Raw genomic sequence first — 21,154 nt, forward strand, 5'->3', positions numbered from 1 at the left:
GACAAAGATTTTTTGTCTTTCCCTCCTTCTCTTTAGCTTTGCCTTTCAAATAAAATCTTAAAAAAAAAAATTGCACCCAGTAACTGCTTCCAGAAAATTCAGCTAATGAAAATAAGTCTTGGCCGGTGCTGCAGCTCAATAGGCTAATCCTCCGCCTGCGGCGCCGGCACACCGGGTTCTAGTCCCGGTCAGGGCCCCAGATTCTGTCCCGGTTGCTCCTCTTCCAGTCCAGCTCTCTGCTGTGGCCCAGGAGTGCAGTGAAGGATGGCCCCGGTGCTTGGGCCCTGCACCCACATGGGAGACCAGGAGGAAGCACCTGGCTCCTGCTCAGGGCAGCGCCCCAGCCGCGCGGGCCACTTGGGGGGGGCGAACCAACAGAAAAAGGAAGACCTTTCTCTCTATCTAACTCTGCCTGTCAAAAAAATAAATAAAATAACACACACAACCTGACCACGAGGAAAACATGAGAATTTATTAGACATCTGAGGTAACTCAAAGATTTTAACCATCAGGTCGTGAAAAAGGCAGAGATGGAAGTGAACATCAAGGTAAGTTGAGCCAGGTGCCAGGACACAATCAGGACTTTCTTTGCTCCCATGATGGCTTCACTCTTCTCACTGTAGACTGTTTTTCTCCACATGACAGAAAACCACCCGTATTTAATTATAGCTTCAGCTGCTAAAATTATAGACAAAAAAAGATAGTCCAGCTTTCCAGGAGCTTTCTAATATTAAAAAAGAGATTATATTATCACAATGATAATACAGATAAAAGGTTCATTTAGGTTGAACGAACATTAACAAGGAACACCGGTATTTCAGCTAGATATGCAAATGACATTAGATGAGAGATGTAGAATCTAAAGTAAACTATGAGTAGTTGGCCAGAAAACATCGAACAGGAGGAAAGATGAATGTTGACAAACAATGAGGGGATGGGCATGGGCCTGTGTAAAAGTCTTCAATACCATAAGGGTATTACACCTTAAATCCACAACGAACCACATGGTATTTCAACAAGGGAGTGTGTAATCTAAGTTGCATTTAAAAATAATCACTACGCATTCACAAAATCTGAAAAATAAACTGAGAATATGGTTCAAAAAGTATACATACAGTGCCAAGGGTCATGGATATTTATAAGCACTTAGGGCAAGGCTAGATGCTGGACATCTGAAAGCTTACTGACATATATGCAGACTAACAAGCCCATTGAAATTGACAGCATATACATATATTGCTGGAATAAATGACCAAATGCCCGAGGAGGTCGTGTAAATTCCAAATACTTATTGATTTACATTCTATTTAATAAACGTTTTATTGGCTAAACCTGGCATCTTTGGGTTAATCTCAAGTTTCTACAAAAGATGCTCCTGAAGACAAAGTATCAGGAACACACAGAGCTGCAGGTAACTGTCAGATCCCAAAGAGACGAACAGAAGACACAACAGGGGACAGAAGCCTGGCCTAGCAGTTAAGGTCTGGTTAAGCTACTTGTGTTCTGGGATAGGCACCGTGGCATAGCAGGTAGAGCTGCACTCTGCAATGCCAGCATCCCAAATGGGCGCTGATCGAGTCCCAGCTGCTCCACTTCCAATCCAGCTCCCTGGCCCCTGCCACCCATGCGGATGACCTAGAAGTAGCTCCTGGCTTTGGTCTGGCCCAGCCCTAGGTGGTTGTGGCCATCTGGGGGGTGAACCAGTGGATGGCAGATCTCTCTCCTTTTCTGTAACTTTCAAATAAATAAATACATCTGGAAAAAAAAAAAGTACTTGTGTTCCACATCAGTGCCTGCGTTTGAGTCCTGGTTCTAGTTCATGATTCCAGCTGTCTGTGAAGGCAGACCCTGGGAAGCTGTGGTGACTGTTCAAAAAATAGGGGTTACTGCTATTCACAGAAGACACCTAAATTAAGTTTTTAGCTCATACATTTGTCCCTGGCTCAGCCCTAGCTCTTGCAGGCATTTGGGGAAGCCCATTTTCATCTCTCAAATACATAACAAAAATTTTTAAAAAGGCCCTTCTAACATAAGTGTCAAATTTCACATAAAAAAAAAAAACCCTATAACTTAGTAAAACGAATGCAAAGCAAACTCTCCTTTGTAGAACTGTGAACAATTCCAAGTCAGTTGAGGAACCCAGGTGGTAAAATAGGATCAGAAAAGTGATGTTTTATATTTGGCATCCTTCAACGTTTTATCTCAATGTAACTCACTGTGCTCCATGACATAATAGTCTGACTTTAAAATGGTCTTTCTTCTGGGATCTCTGGTAGGAATCAGTAAGGGGAAATGTGAAGACATGTTGTTTGTGGCTTTTAAGGTTGATATAAAAAACAGACACTAAAAATCTATAATTTCAAATTTAGAACTCTTTTAGACTTCAGAACAATGAAGAGTTCCAGTGAGTGCTAAACTGCATATATGGATGCTCAAACCAGTTGTTGGCATCAGCCCTATGAGTAACCATCTGATGATGCTCAGGAAAAATAGTTTTTTGCTTTTGAATAGTCAACCAATAATCTAGGGCTGAGGTTCCATTATACAGTAAAAGAACTACATTTAACTGCTTAATAGTCAAAGGAATAATCTAAAGTTGACGTGAGAAAATCAGGAAGCAGTAGTTTATTTCTAAATTCTGTACAAGACCTCATCAATCAATCTCTGGAACCAGGACAGAGAGTCACCATACACGGAAGGAGTAAAATTGGAACCTCCTTGCTATTATTTGTTCACAAAAGTAACACCTCCCTGCTACTATTTGTTCATTTAAAAGGTATGTCTTCCTTACCTAGAAAAATGAGTTTTAGATACTAGAAAAGGAGGAAGTCCATAAATCTGAGTATGAATAAGAAAAAAAAATGGGTAACTGGATGATTTTAAAATCATCCACGAGAAAATAGATTTTGGCTACTGAAATTCTGGCATGGTGCCATAGAAAATTATTTTCATTTACTTAAAGTTCCAACTCTCCAACAATGTCAGAAAATTTATAATTAAGAAGAACAACTGCAAAAATCAAAGGGACAACACCACAACGACACGATCTGTGCGCAAGGAAGTCCGACATCGTTTGTTTGGATCCAGCTCACTGCTGGACTTTTCTGAATTCAATCGTTATACAAAAATATTAGCTTTTTTCAAACACTACAGAGAAAACACTACACAATTCTAAATTGGCTAAATTAGTTCATGCATTATTAAAGGAAAGCATACTTACAAAATGGTAACTTACCAATGGGAAATTTCTTGCGTGAATAATACAGTTGTTTATAAAGAAAATGAAATACAAACATTTCAAATAATAATGGAAGTCTTGTTTAATACTTGTTCAATATCACAAGAATTTGCAAGAAGGCAAAATGCAGTGCCCTGGATTTGTAAAAAATATTTCCTCACCACAAAGTCCTTTATATTTTACATCTTCTAAACAATTACTATTAATCCAGTTTCTAATTTAAGATATTTTATGAAACACCAGAAGTAACAGCAGCAAAAAACATCAAGATCTCATCAACTGTAAATTAAAATATAAGTGGTACTTGGGCTACACAGCACTTAGATGTACTTGACTAAAGGAGGCATCACACTAAATGATGGTGTACAGCACTGCTGTCATGTGAGTGCTGAGTAACACAGCTGCCATACTTCTCTTTTGCTCACAGTCTATCACTGTTATTCTGTGGTTCTTGCCCTTGCATAACTATAAACAGAACTTTATATAAACTTTCTCAGACTCTGAAGATGCAGAAGACTTATTACTGAAGAGTTAAATAATAAAAGGTCTCTTATATGTGTCAACAAATAAGGGAAAAAATATTACCTAAGCTATTTATTCAGCAATAAGCCAAATTATATGTTTCCAAATTTTATAGTACAGAAACAGGAAAATCAGTGGTATGAGAGACATCAGAGGCACGATATGATATACGCACTTCATGCTCTCAATTACATTAAATTGTCATCTGCAATACCAAAAAAAATTTGTGATACAGGCATAAATACAAATATGTTTCTTATTTAGATGTTTCAATTATTTAATTGTCATGTATTTTTAAATTTCAAAGTGAGTATCTGTCAACCATTGGAACTGGCTATTTGTGGTACCCATGTCTAGAAAAAGTATACACTGTCTCTTTATAGTACCACTTTTAGGAACACAGGTTACCAGCATCTTTTTAAGGTTCATCAACAATATGAATCCTCCACTATACAATATAGTTGGCTTTACTTGCTGAAGTTTGTCCCACATTTAGTATTTCCTTAAAATTTCCTAACAACATTTTCTTGTAATTAGCTATGATTTCTTGATGAAAATGTTGCCTTGCTTGCCGTATTTATGGAGTTTCCTCTCATCACTGTGGGAATATTTATAATAGCTACTGAAACCTGACATCTGGAAGTTTCTGATATTATTCAAATTATTCCACTTTGATATAATTTTGTACTGCGCAAGACTTGATGGTTTCAAAGGCTGAGAGCCACTGTGTTCAGTGGTTCACTTATGAATTCTGGTACAGAAGTATGCTTGTCTGGTGAAGGCATTCCTTACCTAACTTCATGTATGATCTCCATCAGAGACTCGTATCAATTGCATCCTCAGGACTTCTTTGCTGCGTGAGTTCTCCGATGATTAATGAGCTGTGACTTCTGTGAGAAAGCTTTCCCACATTCACTGCATTGATAAGGCTTCTCTCCTGTGTGAATTCTTTGATGATTAACAAGCTGTGATTTCTGAGAGAAGGCCTTCCTACATTCACTGCATCCATAAGGCCTCTCACCTGTGTGTGTCCTCTGATGTGGTATAAGGTGTGACTTCCGAGAGAAGGCTTTGCCACACTCACTGCATTCAAAGGGTTTCTCTCCTGTGTGTATTCGCTGGTGATTAATGAGACTTGACTTCTCCCTAAAGGCTTTTCTACATTCACTGCATTCAAATGGTTTTTCTCCTGTATGAGTTCTCTGATGTCTCATTAGCTCTGACTTCTCAAAGAAAGCTTTCCCACAAAGACAGCATTCATAGGGTTTCTCTCCAGTGTGAATTCTCTGGTGAGTATTCAGCTGTGACTTCTGGGAGAAGGCCTTTTCACAAACCCTGCATTCATACGGTTTTTCTCCCGTGTGAGTTCTCTGATGGGTTGCAAGACTGGACTTCTCACCAAAGGCTTTCCCACATTCGGTGCACTCGTATGGTTTCTCTCCTGTGTGTGTCCTCTGATGGGATATGAGATGTGACTTCTGACAGAAGGCTTTCCCACATACACTGCACACAAAGGGCTTTTCTCCTGTGTGAATCCTCTGATGGTTAGTGAGACTTAATTTTTCACTAAAAGCTTTCCCACATTCACCGCATTCATAGGGTTTTTCTCCTGTATGAGTTCTCTGATGTCTAACAAGCTGGGATTTCCTACTGAAGGCTTTCCCACATTTACTGCATATAAATGGCTTCTCCCCTGTGTGTGTCATCTGATGTGATATGAGATGTGACTTTTGGGAGAAGGCTTTCCCGCACTGGACGCATCCATGGGGTTTCTCTCCTGTATGGGTTCTCTGATGATTAATAAGACTTGACCTCTCCCTAAATGCTTTCCGACATTCACTACATTCATACGGTCTCTCTCCAGTATGGATTGTCTGATGTCTAATGAGCTCTGACTTCTCAAAGAAGGCTTTTCTGCAATCGCTGCATCCATAGGGTTTGGTTCCAGTGTGAGTCCTGTGATGCGTAACCAGCTGTGACTTCCTGCTAAAGGCTTTCCCACAATCCCTGCATTCAAAAGGTTTCTCTCCTGTATGAATTCTCTGATGATTAATGAGATTTGACTTTTCGCTGAAGGCCCTCCCACATTCACTGCATCCATAGGGCTTTTCTCCTGTGTGTGTCCTCCAATGTGATATGAGATGTGACTTCCGGGAGAAGGCTTTCCCACATTCGCCACATTCATACGGTTTCTCTCCTGTGTGTGTCCTCTGATGGGATGTGAGCTGTGACTTCTGAGAGAAGGCTTTCCCACACTGGCTACAGTCATAAGGTTTCTCTCCAGTATGAGTTCTGTGATGTGTAACAAACTGTGATTTCTGCAGAAAGGTTTTGCCACATTTACCGCAGCCATAGGCTATCTCTCTGATATGTCTGTTTTGATGTTTAATGAGACTTGATTTCTTAATGAAGCGTTTCCTACATTCACTGCATTCATAGAGTTTCTCCCCTAAACGAGTTCTGTGATATATGACAATCTGTGTTTTTCTGCAGCTGTCATGATATTTATCAAATTCACAGTGTTTTAACCATGTATCAGTTTCATCAGGCTTGGTGTGGAGAAACAATTTATCAAACACAGTAAAGTCATCTGATTGCATTCTTCCATAATCTGTTTCTGGAATTAACAAATCTAAATTATGTTTTAAAATCAACCCATCTAAGTCGCTTTCATTGTGCGATTTCTTTAAAGGAACAAAGTTCATGTTCAGATTAAATTTTTTCCCAAATGCATCACATTCATAACTTCTTTTCATATTTTTACGCTTGTCTTGGTTATTCTTGTAGCACATCATGTGACTATCCACTTGCCAGACTTCTTCTACAAAGGAAACAAAAAACCTGTTTGGTTCTGGTTGCTGGAGAAAAGAACCTAGAAATGCTATAATGAGGGGCTGACTGCTTTCTAAGGCTTAGTTTCATAGTATGAAGTATGTCCCAAGCATAATGTCTCCTTTAGGTACTGAAAAACAGGAGAAATGCTGAAAATGGGAACAGAAAACTGGCTGTAGTAAGACACCTCTGGTTGCTAACAAATATACATTTATTAAAGAGAATGTGAAAAGTACATGAAGAATGAGGAACAAGGAAAGGAGGCTGGATAAAGCCTTAATTCAGTGTTCTAAGAAATTAGGTCACTTGATAGCTACTGAGTATATACCAATTTCCAGATAAGTTTATGAAATATTGGAGACAAAAGAAAACATGATAGAAAAGCCCCTCTCATTATGAAGCTATACACTTTGGTAAGTACTATAAAGAAAATTAATATATTGAATAGAGAATTAGCTAAAACCATTTCAAGTTTGAAGAAAAACACTTTGTATATTTTTACCCATCCTCATATTTTCTGAATGTTTTATTTTTTCCTCTAAAATAACTACCAAAAAAGCCAGTTACTTCATGACATAGTCTCTAAGTTTTGTTTTTGTTTTTGTTTTTTATCTGAAAGGCAGAATGACAGAGATGGAGAGAAAGAGAGATCGGGAGATCTTCCATCCACCAGTTCATGTCCCAAATGTCTGTGATAGGGTTTGGCCAGGTTAAACTAAGGGGCCAGAAACTCCATCCAGGCCTCTCACCTAGGTGGCAGGAAACCAAGTACCTGAACCATCATCTGCTACAATCCAGGCACATATACCAGAAGTAACCTGGGACAGGAGAGGAGTATCCCTGGGGATGAGCACTGTGGTGCAGGATAAGCCATGCTTGAGATGCCTGCAGCCCAGGGAAGCACCAGTTTGAGTCCTGGCTGCTCTGCTTTCAATCTCGGTCCTCGCTAATGTGCCTGAGAAAGCAGCAGAGGTTAGCCCAATACTTGGTCCCTTGCCACCTACCTGGAAGACTCAGATGGAGTTCCAGATTTCTGGCTTTGGCCTAGATCAGACCTGACCATTGCATCCCCTTGGGGAGTGAATAGCAGATGAATACTCTCTCTCTCTACCCGCCTCTGTCACTCTTCCTGTCAAATAAACAAATCTTAAAAAAAAAAAAAAGTGGGGAGGGGGCAGCCTTGTAGCATAGTGGATATAGCTGCTTCCTATAATGCCAGCATCCCATAAGGGTACTGGATTGTGTCCTAGCTGCCCCACTTCCAATACAGCTTCCTGGTAGCGACCTGGGAAAGCTGCCGCAGACGGCCCAAGTCCTTGGGCCCCTGCCACCCACATGGTAGTCACAGATAAAGTTTCTGGCTCCTGGCTTCAGCCTGGCTCAGCCCTGGCCGTTCTGGCCATCTGGAAAGTGAACTAACAGATGGTTCAAATAATTAATAAATCTTAAAAAATAAAAGTGGAGTATCCAGAACTAAAAAGGCACTCCAATACGGAATGTGGGTGTCCCAAGTGGACAAGTTAACATGGTGCATCACAATGCCTGTCCCATGACACATTTTCTTTCTTTCTTTCTTTTTTTGACAGGCAGAGTGGATAGTGAGAGAGAGAGAGACAGAGACAAAGGTCTTCCTTTGCCATTGGTTCACCCTCCAATGGCTGCTGCGGCCGGCGAACTGCGCTGATCTGAAGGCAGGAGCCAGGTGCTTCTCCTGGTCTCCCATGGGGTGTAGGGCCCAAGCACTTGGGCCATCTTCCACTGCCCTCCCGGGCCATAGCAGAGGGCTGGCCTGGAAGAGGGGCAACCAGGAAAGAATCCAGCGCCCTGACTGGGACTAGAACCCGGTGTGCCGGCACTGCAGGCAGAGGATTAGCCAAATGAGCCATGGCGCCAGCCCAGAAATAGAATCTTAAAATCTGTGTGCATTTTCAATGAAACTGTCCTAAGAAACAAGTTTTTATTCCTAAAATACTGTTTGATATTCATCTATCATATTGTACTATTTTCATTATTCTAGACTATAATCACTATTTTAAGTGCTCTTCAAAGGCCTATTTCTTTTTAAAGTTTTATTTATTTGAAAGTCAGAGTTACAGTGAGAGGGAGAGACAAGATAAAGGGAGGAGAGAGATCTTCCATCTGCTGGATCACTCTCCAGGTGGCTGCCAATGGGTCTCCCACATGGGTTCAGGGGCCCAAGCACCTGGGCCATCCTCTACTGCTTTCCCAGCTACATTAGCAGGGGACTGGATCAGAAATGAAGCAGTCAGGACCTGAACTGGCACCCATGTCAGATGGGATGCCGGCGCTGCAGACAGCGGCTTAACCTGCTGTGCCACAGTTTTGCCCCTACAGGCCTATTTTTCAATGGAAGCTCAGAATTTTCTGAGGTTATAACTAGTGGTATAAAAGGTAATCAAGCCGACACCATGGCTCAATAGGCTAATCCTCCACCTTGCGGCGCCGGCACACCGGGTTCTAGTCCTAGTTGGGGCGCCGGATTCTGTCCCAGTTGCCCCTCTTCCAGGCCAGCTCTCTGCTGTGGCCCGGGAGTGCAGTGGAGGATGACCCAAGTGCTTGGGCCCTACACCCCATGGGAGACCAGGATAACCACCTGGCTCCTGCCTTCGGATCAGTGCGGTGGGCCGGCCACAGCGTGCCGGCCGCAGCGGCCATTGGAGGGTGAACGAACAGTAGAGGAAGACCCTTCTCCCTGTCTCTCTCTCTCACTGTCCACTCTGCCTGTGAAAAAAAAAAAAAAAAGGTAATCAATAATGTGAAAACTTTTACAGATTTAAATGTCAATTGGGGCAACAGACAACTCACTGTTCACCATAAATTATATATCAGAGGCATAATCAGCAAGATTTCTTGACAGATTTGATTAGAGGATAAGGGAAGGCAAGGAATCAAGAATGATCCTGGCCGGTGCTGCGGCTCACTAGACTAATCCTCCACCTGCGGCACCAGCACCCCAGGTTCTAGTCCCGGTTGGGGCGCAGGATTCTGTCCTGGTTGCTCCTCTTCCAGTCCAGCTCTCTGCTGTGGCCTGGGAAGGCAGTGGAGGATGGCCCAGGTGCTTGGGCCCTGCACCCGCATTGGGGAGACCAGGAGGAAGCACCTGGCTCCTGGCTTCGGATCGGCCCAGCATGCTGGCCGTAGCAACCATTTGGGGGGTGAACCAATGGGAGGACGACCTTTCTGTCTGTCTCTCACTGTCTAACTCTGCCTGTCCAAAAAAAAAAAAAAAAAAAAAAAAAAAAAGATCCTTAGGGGTCAGTGTTGTGGCACAGGAGGTTATGTTGCTGCCTGCAATGCTGGCATCCCATATGAACACCAGTTTGAGTTCCAGCTGCTCCACTTCCGATCCAGCTCCCTGCTAATGATGTACCTAGGAAAGCAGTAGAAGATGGCTCAAGAGCTTGAGTTCCTGCCACCATCATGGAAGACCCAGACACAGCTCCTGCCTCCTAGCCAGGCTGGCTATTGCAGCCATCCAGGGAGTGAACCAGCGAATGAAGACCTTTCTCTCTCTGTCTCTCCCTTAAAAATTTTTTTAAAATTACTGGGGCTGGTGTTAATGGCATGGCAGGTTAATGGGCATCCCCCAAATGGAACGATAGCTGGAGAACCAGCTGCTCCACCTCCTATCCAGCTCCCTGCTAATAAGCCTAGGAAAGCAGTGGAGGATGGCCCAAGTGCTTGGGTGCCTGCACCCACACGAGACCCAGAAGAAGCTCCTGGCTTCAGCCTGGCCCAGTCCTGGCCATTGCAACCATTTGAGGCTGACGAAAGACCTCTCTTTTTTCAAGTGAATAAAAACAATCTTTAAAAATAATCACCTGGGCCGGCGCCGCGGCTCACTAGGCTAATCCTCCGCCTAGCGGCGCTGGCACACCGGGTTCTAGTCCCGGTCGGGGCGCCGGATTCTGTCCCGGTTGCCCCTCTTCAAGGCCAGCTCTCTGCTGTGGCCAGGGAGTGCAGTGGAGGATGGCCCAGGTGCTTGGGCCCTGCACCCCACGGGAGACCAGGAAAAGCACCTGGCTCCTGGCTCCTGCCATCGGATCAGCGCGGTGCGCCGGCCGCAGCGCGCCGGCCACAGAGGCCATTGGAGGGTGAACCAACGGCAAAGGAAGACCTTTCTCTCTGTCTCTCTCTCTCACTGTCCACTCTGCCTGTCAAAAATAAAAAAAAAAAAAAATCACCTGGTTCCTACCCTCTCTCCAATCTCTCTAGATCTTCCTGGCACACAGACCTCCGGCAACATGTGCCTCTTTTCTATTCCTTAAATCACTAAGCCCTTTCCTGGCTTACATTCATATTTCTCATTCTTTTTGGAGTCACTTTTCCCTACTGGCTTCTGCAGTTATTTCTTTTATGGACTAAATGTGTCCCCTCAAAATTCACAGTAAAGCCCTAGTCCCCAGTGTAGTTTTATTTGGAAATGGGGCCTCTTAGCAATTAAGCTGAAAGGAGGTCATAAGTATGGGACCCTGGTGTGATAGAATTACTGTTTGTATAAGAACAGACAATAGAGAATGCTCACTACGTCAATACGCACGTACCAAGGAAAGGGCATGTGAGGATGCAACAAGAGTTTGATTTGGGGATAGCAAAACTGTTGTGGGGGGCGGCGCTGTGGTGTAGCCAGTTGGAGCCCTGGCTGATCCACTTCCGGTCCAGCGCTCTGCTATGGCCCGGGAAAGCAGTGGAAGATGGCCCAAGTCCTTGGGCCTTGTGCCCACGTGGTAGACCTGGAGGAAGCTCCTGGCTTCGAGTCAGCTCAGCTCTGGCCATTGTGGCCATTTGGGGAGTGAACCGGCTGACTGAAGACCCCTCTTATACTTATAGAGAAAAATTTATGGAATATAACTAAAGATATAACTGGAAATATTAAATTAAAAGCCTTTGCATCTCCGTGCACAAAGTTCAGTGACATATCAACTACAAAGTACTATACTGCGACCAAGTTTGGAACAGAACTTCAGAAAAAGGAGAGAAAACTTTAGCTGAAATATTCAAGGAATATTTTGTGAATATGAATGCAGTAAAAAGTGAGTTCCTATGGAAAAGATTACAAATTTCTAGATAACTACCACAGCACAATCAAAATTTCAGATGCAAACAAAAATGAATATTACAGGTCTGAAACTAGTGAGAAATGTTTAAGTGGAGCTAACCATGAATGGGGGTAGGGGAATTTAAATGAACAAGTAACGCAGTGTTACACTGTAGAGAGCCTAGAAAGAAGAGATCATAAATCTGAAGCAGATGCTATTAGTCTTACTAACGCCCTCAGCTAAATTCAGGGAATAACTGCAGTTTTAATGGATAGTTCCTGACATAGAGCCTACTAAAGGCACCTGCACTTTTTTGCCCAAAACCTTTCTTGGGCTGCAAGTGCAAGCTTGGTCTGTGTGCAGAGATGCTGGACATTCCAGTGGACTTGACATGTCTCAAAGCAATCCTTAACCATTGAGAAATAGGAGTTACAGAACAAATACATAGGCTTCCTGGTCCCTCATAGGGTCAGAACTGAGGTACGTTTCCACAGTGCCTCAGAGGACTCTGGGCACAGCTGAGACCCCACTGCCCACAAAACTCCAAGCATTAACCCACCCAGCCTCATTTCACTTCCCCATTCTCCCACTGCACTGGTGAGTAAACTCTTGCACTCAGATACATATCTCAGGATCTGCTTTCGAGGAAACATGAAGTAAGCCAATGTCAAATGACCAGGGAGGTTTAACTGATCAATCTGTGCTAGATGCTACCAAAAATCAGATACAGTGGTATTATCTAAAATAATTTACAAAATATTAGAATCTGCATTTCTCTGGGAATTTGAGAACTTTGGGAATTTGACATCATGGGCCTAGTTTTAAGAGGGAGTTCAGGCCGGCGCCGCAGCTCACTAGGCTAATCCTCCGCCTTGCGGCGCCAGCACACCGGGTTCTAGTCCCGGTCGGGGCGCCGGATTCTGTCCCGGTTGCCCCTCTTCCAAGCCAGCTCTCTGCTGTGGCCAGGGAGTGCAGTGGAGGATGGCCCAAGTGCTTGGGCCCTGCACCCCATGGGAAACCAGGAGAAGTACCTGGCTCCTGCCATCGGATCAGCGCGGTGCGCCGGCCGCGGCGGCCATTGGAGGGTGAACCAACGGCAAAAGGAGGACCTTTCTCTCTGTCTCTCTCTCTCTCTCACTGTCCACTCTGCCTGTCAAAAGAAAAAAAAAAAAAAAAAAGAGGGAGTTCAAAAAAGAAAACTTTAAAAAGATATTTTCTAAAGAGCAAAAACATGAATAATAAGAAAGGATGCCAGGAAGAGAGTATCACACTCCATGGTGTCTAATCTATAGACACACAAAGAACCAAACTGAAAAGAGAGAAAATTTGAGAAAAAAATGACTCCATTTTCTAAAATAACGAGGCTGAAAAGTGCGGTTTCTCAAGGTATACTTAAATTGAGGGGAAAATCAAAAGGTTTGAGTGTGCAATCAGTGGTGTCTTTGACCATATAGGAAGGAGGTACAGAGGAAATCAAACGTCAGGAGATGGAATACCAAGCAAGCAGTCCAAGTCCTAGAAGTGAAATGCAGGGAATAATGCCAGGGATCACATAAGCTACATATTTGATTTTAAGCTATGAAGAAGCCATATCTAAATGTGATACACCTGAGTTAGCTAATATCAACTCATCTGAATCACAACTAAAAATCTGGAGATTTTAAAGAGACCTCTAAGGCAGATTTTGAAAACAGAGCACATCACTGAGCAGAAATGACTGAGCTACCTTCTTCCAACCCAGTTGTCATATGCTCACCTGCAGAGTCTGGAAGTGGCATTTCTCCGTCTTCTATCCACGGCTCTTCTCCCTGCTCCAACTTGAAGATGACATCTGGTTTCATAACCTCATACCCTATTCAGGAAAAAACATAAAAGCTTTGGGTTCAACTGCTTGAGCTGTAGGGCTTCAAAAGAATGAAGCCACATTTCCATATTGTGGCTAACAGAATCCCAACAATCTGCAACTTTTATAATACAAGTCCAAACTTATTATACACTTCATGAGCTCTAGAGCCAGCCTAGCAGGGTTAAATTCCAGGCTCTTTTAGTAGCTATCAGTCCTTGGAAAGTTATTTAAACACTCTAGGCTTCGATTTTCTCATCATAAAAAAAGGATAATAATCATAACTTCTTTTTGTTTGTTTTTGACAGAGTTAGACAGTGAGAGAGACAGAGAAAGGTCTTCCTTTCTGTTGGTTCACCTCCCAAATGGCCACTATGGCTGGCACGCTGCGCCGATCCGAAGCCAGGAGCCAGGTGCTTCCTCCTGGTCTCCTATGCAGGTGCAGGCGCCCAAACACTTGGGCCATCCTCCACTGCCTTCCTGGGCCACAGCAGAGCTGGACTGGAAGAGGAGCAACTGGGACAGAATCCAGCACCCCAACCGGGACTAGAACTTGGGGTGCCAGCGCCGCAGGCGGAGGATTAGCCAAATGAGCCGCAGCACCGGCCAATCATCATAACTTCTACCTGGATTGCACTGATGACTGAATGAATCCGTTGGGGCCAGTGCTGTGGCGCAGTGGGTTAATGCCCTGGTCTGAAGCGCCGGCATCCCACATGGGCACCGGTTTGAGACCTGGCTGCTCCAATTCCAATCCAACTCTCTGCTATGGCCTGGGAAAACAGTAAAAGATGGCCCAAGTCCTTGGGTCCTTGCACCTGCATGAGAGACCCAGAAGAAGCTCCTGGCTCCTGGCTTTGGATCGGTGCAGCTCTGGCCGTTGCAGCCAATTGGGGAGTGAACCATTGGATGGAAGACCTCTCTCTCTCTGCCTCTCCTCTCCAGCTGTTCCATTTCTGACCCAACTCCCTGCTAAGGGGCTTGGTGAAGCAGAAGATGGCCCAAGGAAAAAAGGGGGGAGGGGTAGCACTGCGGCAAAGTGGGTAAAGCCGCCACCTGCAGTGACGCATCCCATATGGGCACTGGTTCAACTCCAAGCTGTTCCACTTCTGATCTAGCTCTCTGCTAATGTGCCTGGGAAAGCAGTGGAGGAAGATGGCCCAATCCTTGGGCCCCTGCACCCTCATGGGAGACCTGGAAGAAGCTCCTGGCTCCTGGCTTCAGATCGGCCCAGCTCCGGACATTACAGCCATTTGAGAAGTGAACTCGACCTTTATCTCTCTGCTTCTGCCTCTCCTGTAACTCTACTTTTTAAATAAATCTTTAAAACAAATATATATATATATATATTAAAATATATATAAAGCAAATAAATCTTTAAAAAACGATACTTTAAAAAAAGTAACCCTGGCCGGCGCCGCGGCTAACTAGGCTAATCCTCCGCCTAGTGGCGCCGGCACACCGGGTTCTAGTCCCGGTTGGGGTGCCAGATTCTGTCCCGGTTGCCCCTCTTCCAGGCCAGCTCCCTGCTGTGGCCAGGGAGTGCAGTGGAGGATGGCCCAGGTGCTTGGGCCCTGCACCCCATGGGAGACCAGGAAAAGCACCTGGCTCCTGGCTCCTGCCATCGGATCAGCGCGGTGCGCCGGCCGCAGCGCGCCGGCCATTGGAGGGTGAACCAATGGCAAAGGAAGACCTTTCTCTCTGTCTCTCTCTCTCACTGTCCACTCTGCCTGTCAAAAAATAAAAAAAATAAAAAAGTAACCCTGACTTTCAAATAAATGCATCCATCTATGTAACGCAATTGGAACTGTATGAGGCTTATCGTGAGTTATAAGCATCAGGCACTACCATGTCTACCACCACTATTCCTACTTAATTTCAGAGGTTAAAAAAAATTTAAGACTTCATTATTGAAAATGAGATCCAAATGCTTTTGTAATTGCTATCATTGTTCAATGAATTTTAATCACCTAATTTAACTATACAAGTATTAAAAAATTCAGAGTCCATAGCTCTCAGTAAGTGTAACAAGGGGGAGAGCAATTTACTGAGCATAGTCCAAGGTACCTGAGGAAACATTTCTTACCCAGTGACACTAGGTTGCTAAAGTTCTCCAACATGACATCCTTGTATAACTTTTTCTGTTGTGGATCCAGTAGCTGCCATTCCTTTCGGGTGAAACCCACAGATAAATCTTCAAATGAAAATGACTCCTGCAAGAGCACAACTTGGTAAATCTGAAGCAGTGATCACTGCATGATGTGAAAAGAATATAACAGAGCTTAAGCACACTGTTCTCATCACAGTAGGTTATACAAAATGCCTACTATGTCCTTGCTTTTTCTTTTTATACACACACACACACACACACACACATATATATATATAGAAATGGATAATATAAGATTTATTTTATTTGAAAGGCAGAGTTAGAGACAGAGGGAGATTTTCCATCAACTCCCCAAATGGCCACAACAGCTGGGGCTGGGCCAGACCGAAGGCAAGAGCCAGGAACTTCTTCCAAGTCTCCCCTGTGGGTGGCAAGGGCCCAAGTACTTGGACCATCTGCTATTTTCCCAGGCACATTATCAGGGAGCTGGATCAGAAATGGAGCAGTTGGGACTTGAACTGGCACCTATATGGGATGCCAGTATCACTTCTTTATATTTAATGTGATAAAATGGCACTGTGCATTCTTCTATTTATACAACACAGTCACGGGAATAGGTAAATATACATTCATGGAAGAAATAGCAAAATATTTACTGAATGTCCAATTTATCAATGGAAGACATAGTAGTAAAATAATACGTTCAAGGGCCAGCGCTGTGGCCTAGGGGGACAAAGCCTCTGCCTACAGTGCCAGCATCCCACATGGGCACCGGTTTGAGACTCGGCTGCTCCACTCCCAATCAGCTCTCTGCTATGACCTGGGAAAGCAGTAGAAGATGGCCCAAGCCCTTAAGCCCCTGCCCTGGCTTCAGATCGGCACAGCTCCAGCCGTTGTGGTCATCTGGGGAGTGAACCAGCGGAAGGAAGACCTCTCTCTCTCTCTGCCTCTCCTTCTCTCTCTGTAACTGTAACTTTCAAGTAAAATCAATATTAAAAAAAAAAAAAAAAAAAAAAAAACACTTTTGGGGCCTGGCGCCGTGGCTCACTAGGCTAATCACTAGGCTAATCCTCCGCCTAGCGGCGCCGGCACACCAGGTTCTAGTCCCAGTCGGGGCGCCGGATTCTGTCCCGGTTGCCCCTCTTCAAGGCCAGCTCTCTGCTGTGGCCAGGGAGTGCAGTGGAGGATGGCCCAGGTGCTTGGGCCCTGTACCCCATGGGAGACCAGGAAAAGCACCTGGCTCCTGGCTCCTGCCATCGGATCAGCGCGCTGCGCCAGCCGCGGCGGCCATTGGAGGGTGAACCAACGGCAAAGGAAGACCTTTCTCTCTGTCTCTCTCTCTCACTGTCCACTCTGCCTGTCCAAAAAAAAAGAAAGCATAAAGACCAGAAGGAAGTGGAACATTTTTAATGCACTGAAAGATCTGTGAATCTAGAATTCTGAATCTACCTTAAATATTCACCAGGAATGACTGTGAAATAAAAACATTTTCTTATAGGGAAAAAAAAAACAACTAAGAATTAAAGGTCTGCTCTATAAGAGTTACTAGCATATGACATTTAGATAGAAGGGAAATGATACCACCGTGCAACTCAGAAATACAACAGGACCAAATATATATTAAGCGGTTCTCCTCTCAAATTTATCTAACAGTTGAAAGCAAAAATTGCAACATTCTCTTATAAGAGTTTTCAATATCTGTACATGAGATATATAAAACAATCACAATATAAAGGAGACAGGTTTCTACATTCTTACTGAAGAAGCAAAATAAAATTTGAAGATTTATACTTTAAGACACCAATTAAATAATGAAGTGATAAGACACAGAATAGAAAGAAATATTTGATAATTATATTTATGATAAAGAACCTGACCCAGAATATATAAGGAAATCTTCTAACTCCATAATCAAAAGACACAGGTAGAATATATGAACACATTTCACCGAAGAAAATGTAAGAATGACTAATAAACACAGGGAGTAATAACTACCATCATCAGTCATGAAAACCATAGTGAGAGGGAAAATAGTCCAGTAGTTAAGAGGCCTGTCGGGGCCCGTGTTGTGGTGTAGTGGGTTAAGCCACCACCTGCAGCACCAACATCCCATATGGGCACTAGTTCAGGTCCCAGCTGATCCATGTCTGATCCAGCTCCCTGCTAATGCACCTGGGAAAGCAGTGGAGGATGGCCCAAGTCCTTCAGCCCCTGGGAGAAGCTCCTGGCTCCTAGCTTTGGCCTGAACCGAGCCCTGGCTGTAGTGGAAGTTTGGGGAGTAACCAGCAGACAGAGGAGCTCTTGCTCTAACTCTGCCTTTCAAACAGATACAATACATCTTTGAAAAAGGGGGCCAGTGCTGTGGCACAGCAGGTAAAGCTGCTGCCCGCAGTGCAGCAGCACATATGGACACCGGTTTAAGACCCAGATGCTCCACTTTCAATCCAGCTCTCTGCTAAAAAGCCTGGTAAAGCAGAAGATGGCCCAAGTCCTTGGGTTCCTGCATCCACAAGAGACCAGGATGAAGCGAAGCTCCTAGCTCCTGGCTTTAGCCTGGGCCAGTCCTGGCTGGTGGGGCCATTTGGGGAGTGAACCAGTGGATGGGACCTCTCTCTCTCTGCCTCACCCTCTCTATAACTCTTTCAAATAAATAAATGTCAAAAACAAAACAAAAACAAAAACCATGTACCACACTGGAGTGCCTGACTTTGATTCTCAGCTCTGGCTCTTAACTACAGCTTCCCACCAGGGCAGACCTTAGAAGGCTGCAGCGATAGCTCGGCTAGGTCCCTGCCACACCATGTGGGAGACCTGGATTAAGCCCTGGCTCTTTCTTGGCTCTGACCCTGAATCAACCCAGACTGCTGCAGGTATTTGGGGACTGAATGAGTGGATGGTAGCATCCTTCTCTCAAAATTTAAATAAAAAAAAAAAAAACGGTACTATGTAACATTCACTAGAATTATATAATAAAAATGTTACAAGAACAAGTGCTGGGAAGGATGTGGAGAAAATGGAACCTCATACTAAACGAATACAAGATGGTTCAAGAGCTCTCAAAGCTCAATGTACTTTTACCATGCTACCTGGCAATTCCAACTATAGGTATGCATGCAAGAGAAACGAAACATACGTCCATACAGAATAGGTATATGACTGCTTATATCAGCAATGCTTAGAATAATGACAGAGTGAAAACAGCCCAAATACTCATCAACCAGTGAGTAAACACAATGTGTCCTTATCCATAGAATGAACTACTCCCCCACAGTATGAAGGAATAAATCCCTGTCACATGCTATAACATGGACTTCAAAATCATTGTGCTAACTGAAAGATACATAACACAAAAGACTCCATGTAACATAAATCTATTTACATGAAATCTCCAAAGTGCAAACCTATGATGGAGAATAAGCAAATCAGTAGTTGCTTCAGGCTGGAGATCCTGGCTCCTGACATCGACCTGGCCCAGCCCAGGCTGTTGTAGGCATTTGTGGAATGAACCAATGCAATGAAGATCTCTGTGTGTCTTTCAAATAAAATGAAAATAAATATAAAATCTTCCTTCAAAGAAAAGTCAAGCTCTAGATGTCTTCAGCGATGAATTATTCTAAACTTAACCACTGCCAACACTGCCAACATCCCCTGTGGGTGCTGGTTCAAATCCTGGCCGCTCCACTTTTGATCCAGGTACCTGCTGATGTACCTGGGAAAGCAGAGGAGGATGGCCCAGTGCTTGGGCCCCTGCACCCACAGAGAGACCCGGATGAAGCTCCTGGCTCCAGCCTGGCCTGGACCCGGCAGTTGAGGCCATTTGAGGAATGAACGAGCAGATGGAAGATACATCTCTGTCTCTCTCTCTCTCTCCTGCTCTCTGTAACTCTTTCAAATAAATAAATAAATGCCCCCCCACCCAAAAAAAGACAGTAAGCTCTTCTTTTTCCCCTCCCCCTGGATTGGAAGTGGAGCAGCCAGGACTCAAACCTGTGCTATAAGGGATGCCAGCACTGCAGGCAATGGCTTAACCCACTGTGCCACAGCGCTGGCCCCTGCAAATTGTTTTTTTTAAGGTCGGCAGACATCTGATCCCAAACCCAACAAGGACACAAGAAGAGAATTACAGGAAAACACTTGTAAGATACAATCAATCAATAAAAAGACAGAATCATAGCCGGCGCCGTGGCTCAATAGGCTAATCCTCCACCTTGCGGCGCCGGCACACCGGGTTCTAGTCCCGGTTGGGGCGCCGGATTCTGTCCCGGTTGCCCCTCTTCCAGGCCAGCTCTCTGCTATGGCCAGGGAGTGCAGTGGAGGATGGCCCAGGTGCTTGGGCCCTGCACCCCATGGGAGACCAGGAAAAGCACCTGGCTCCTGGCTCCTGCCAGGATCAGCGCGGTGCGCCGGCTGCAGCGGCGGCCATTGGAGGGTGAACCAACGGCAAAGGAAGACCTTTCTCTCTCTGTCTCTCTCTCTCACTGTCCACTCTGCCTGTCAAAAAAAAAAAAAAAAAAAAAAAAGACAGAATCAAAACTGCTAACAAAATAATAACAAATTGAATCAAGCCATGTAAAAATATTAGGAAAATGAATCAAGCTATGTATAAAAGCAAAGTATGGCCCAACCAAATGAGGTTTCTTCTAGAAATACAAGGTAAATTTAACATTGAAAAATCAATATAATTAATCATATTAATATAATAAAGGAGAAAAACCACAATTAACTCAAAAGGCACAAAAAAGGCATATAACAAAATGTTATTAATAAACCAGGAAAAGGAGGGAACTCAATCTACCCCATAAATTATCTACAGCTGAGTCATATTTAATTGTAATATGTTGATACTCCCTATGGACTAGATTGGCACTGTTTAATAAGTTTTTCATAACTGGTATGTCCTGTATCTGTACTATTCAAAATATATTCCTAGCCACAAGTGTATACTGAACATTTCAAAAGTGATAAGGAACTGACTTTTAAATTAACTTAATCTAGCACACAAAGATAGTATGTAATCAAAAATCTATATGGGAGTAGGCATTTGGGAAAGCAAGTTTAGACAGTACTTGGGGCACAACCATCCAATACTGGAATAACTAGGTTTGAGTTCCAGCTTTGCTTCTGATTCCAGCTGCCTGCTAACACACACCCTAGAAGGCTACAGATGATGTCTCAAACATTTGGGTCCCTGTCACCCACATGGGAACCCCAAATTGGGTTCCAGACTTCTGGTGTTGCCCTGGTTATTGTAAGCATTTAGAACGTGAACTAGCGGGTGGAAAATTTCTATCTCTATCTGCCTTTCAAATAAAATTTTAAAATAACCCAAAAATTGCCTGGTCTTTTTCCTAAGTTTCTGGAATGGAATCTCCAAAACCCTGGAATTTTCCCAGGGCCTGAAGTGTCTTTCTCACTCATGGGGACCTCTCCAGAATTTAGGGTAACAAGGTGATTCATGGCAATCCTCCATGGAATCTCAGAACAGGGACTGGACAAGATGTTTAAACCTATCACATGGCCAGAGGATTGGAGCTTTGAGCCAGGAGACA

At 44.0% G+C, this 21,154-nt stretch overlaps 1 protein-coding gene across 6 annotated transcripts in view; it reads right to left on the reverse strand.

Annotated features, from left to right (window-relative positions):
* Positions 1-451: 451 nt before the first annotated feature.
* Positions 452-21,154, reverse strand: part of ZNF84 (zinc finger protein 84) — a 34,172-nt gene continuing 13,469 nt past the window's right edge. For 2 of the 6 annotated variants that reach the window (XR_011385103.1, XR_011385102.1), the window contains 5 exons: positions 15,582-15,708; positions 13,409-13,504; positions 4,553-6,581; positions 3,236-3,372; positions 452-724 (listed from right to left, as the gene is read on the reverse strand). Coding sequence is in view for 4 of the 6 variants with exons in the window: in XM_051836887.2 (XP_051692847.2) it covers positions 4,600-6,581; positions 13,409-13,504; positions 15,582-15,708 (2,205 nt within the window). In the remaining 2 variants the exon portion in view is untranslated. Of the gene's footprint in view, positions 6,582-13,408; positions 13,505-15,581; positions 15,709-21,154 lie in introns of all 6 variants that reach the window. The other 4 variants (XM_051836890.2, XM_051836885.2, XM_051836887.2 and 1 more) reach the window with 3 other exon arrangements.

Source organism: Oryctolagus cuniculus, chromosome 21 (genome assembly GCF_964237555.1).
Source record: "Oryctolagus cuniculus chromosome 21, mOryCun1.1, whole genome shotgun sequence".
NCBI classification, from domain to species: Eukaryota; Metazoa; Chordata; class Mammalia; order Lagomorpha; family Leporidae; genus Oryctolagus; species Oryctolagus cuniculus.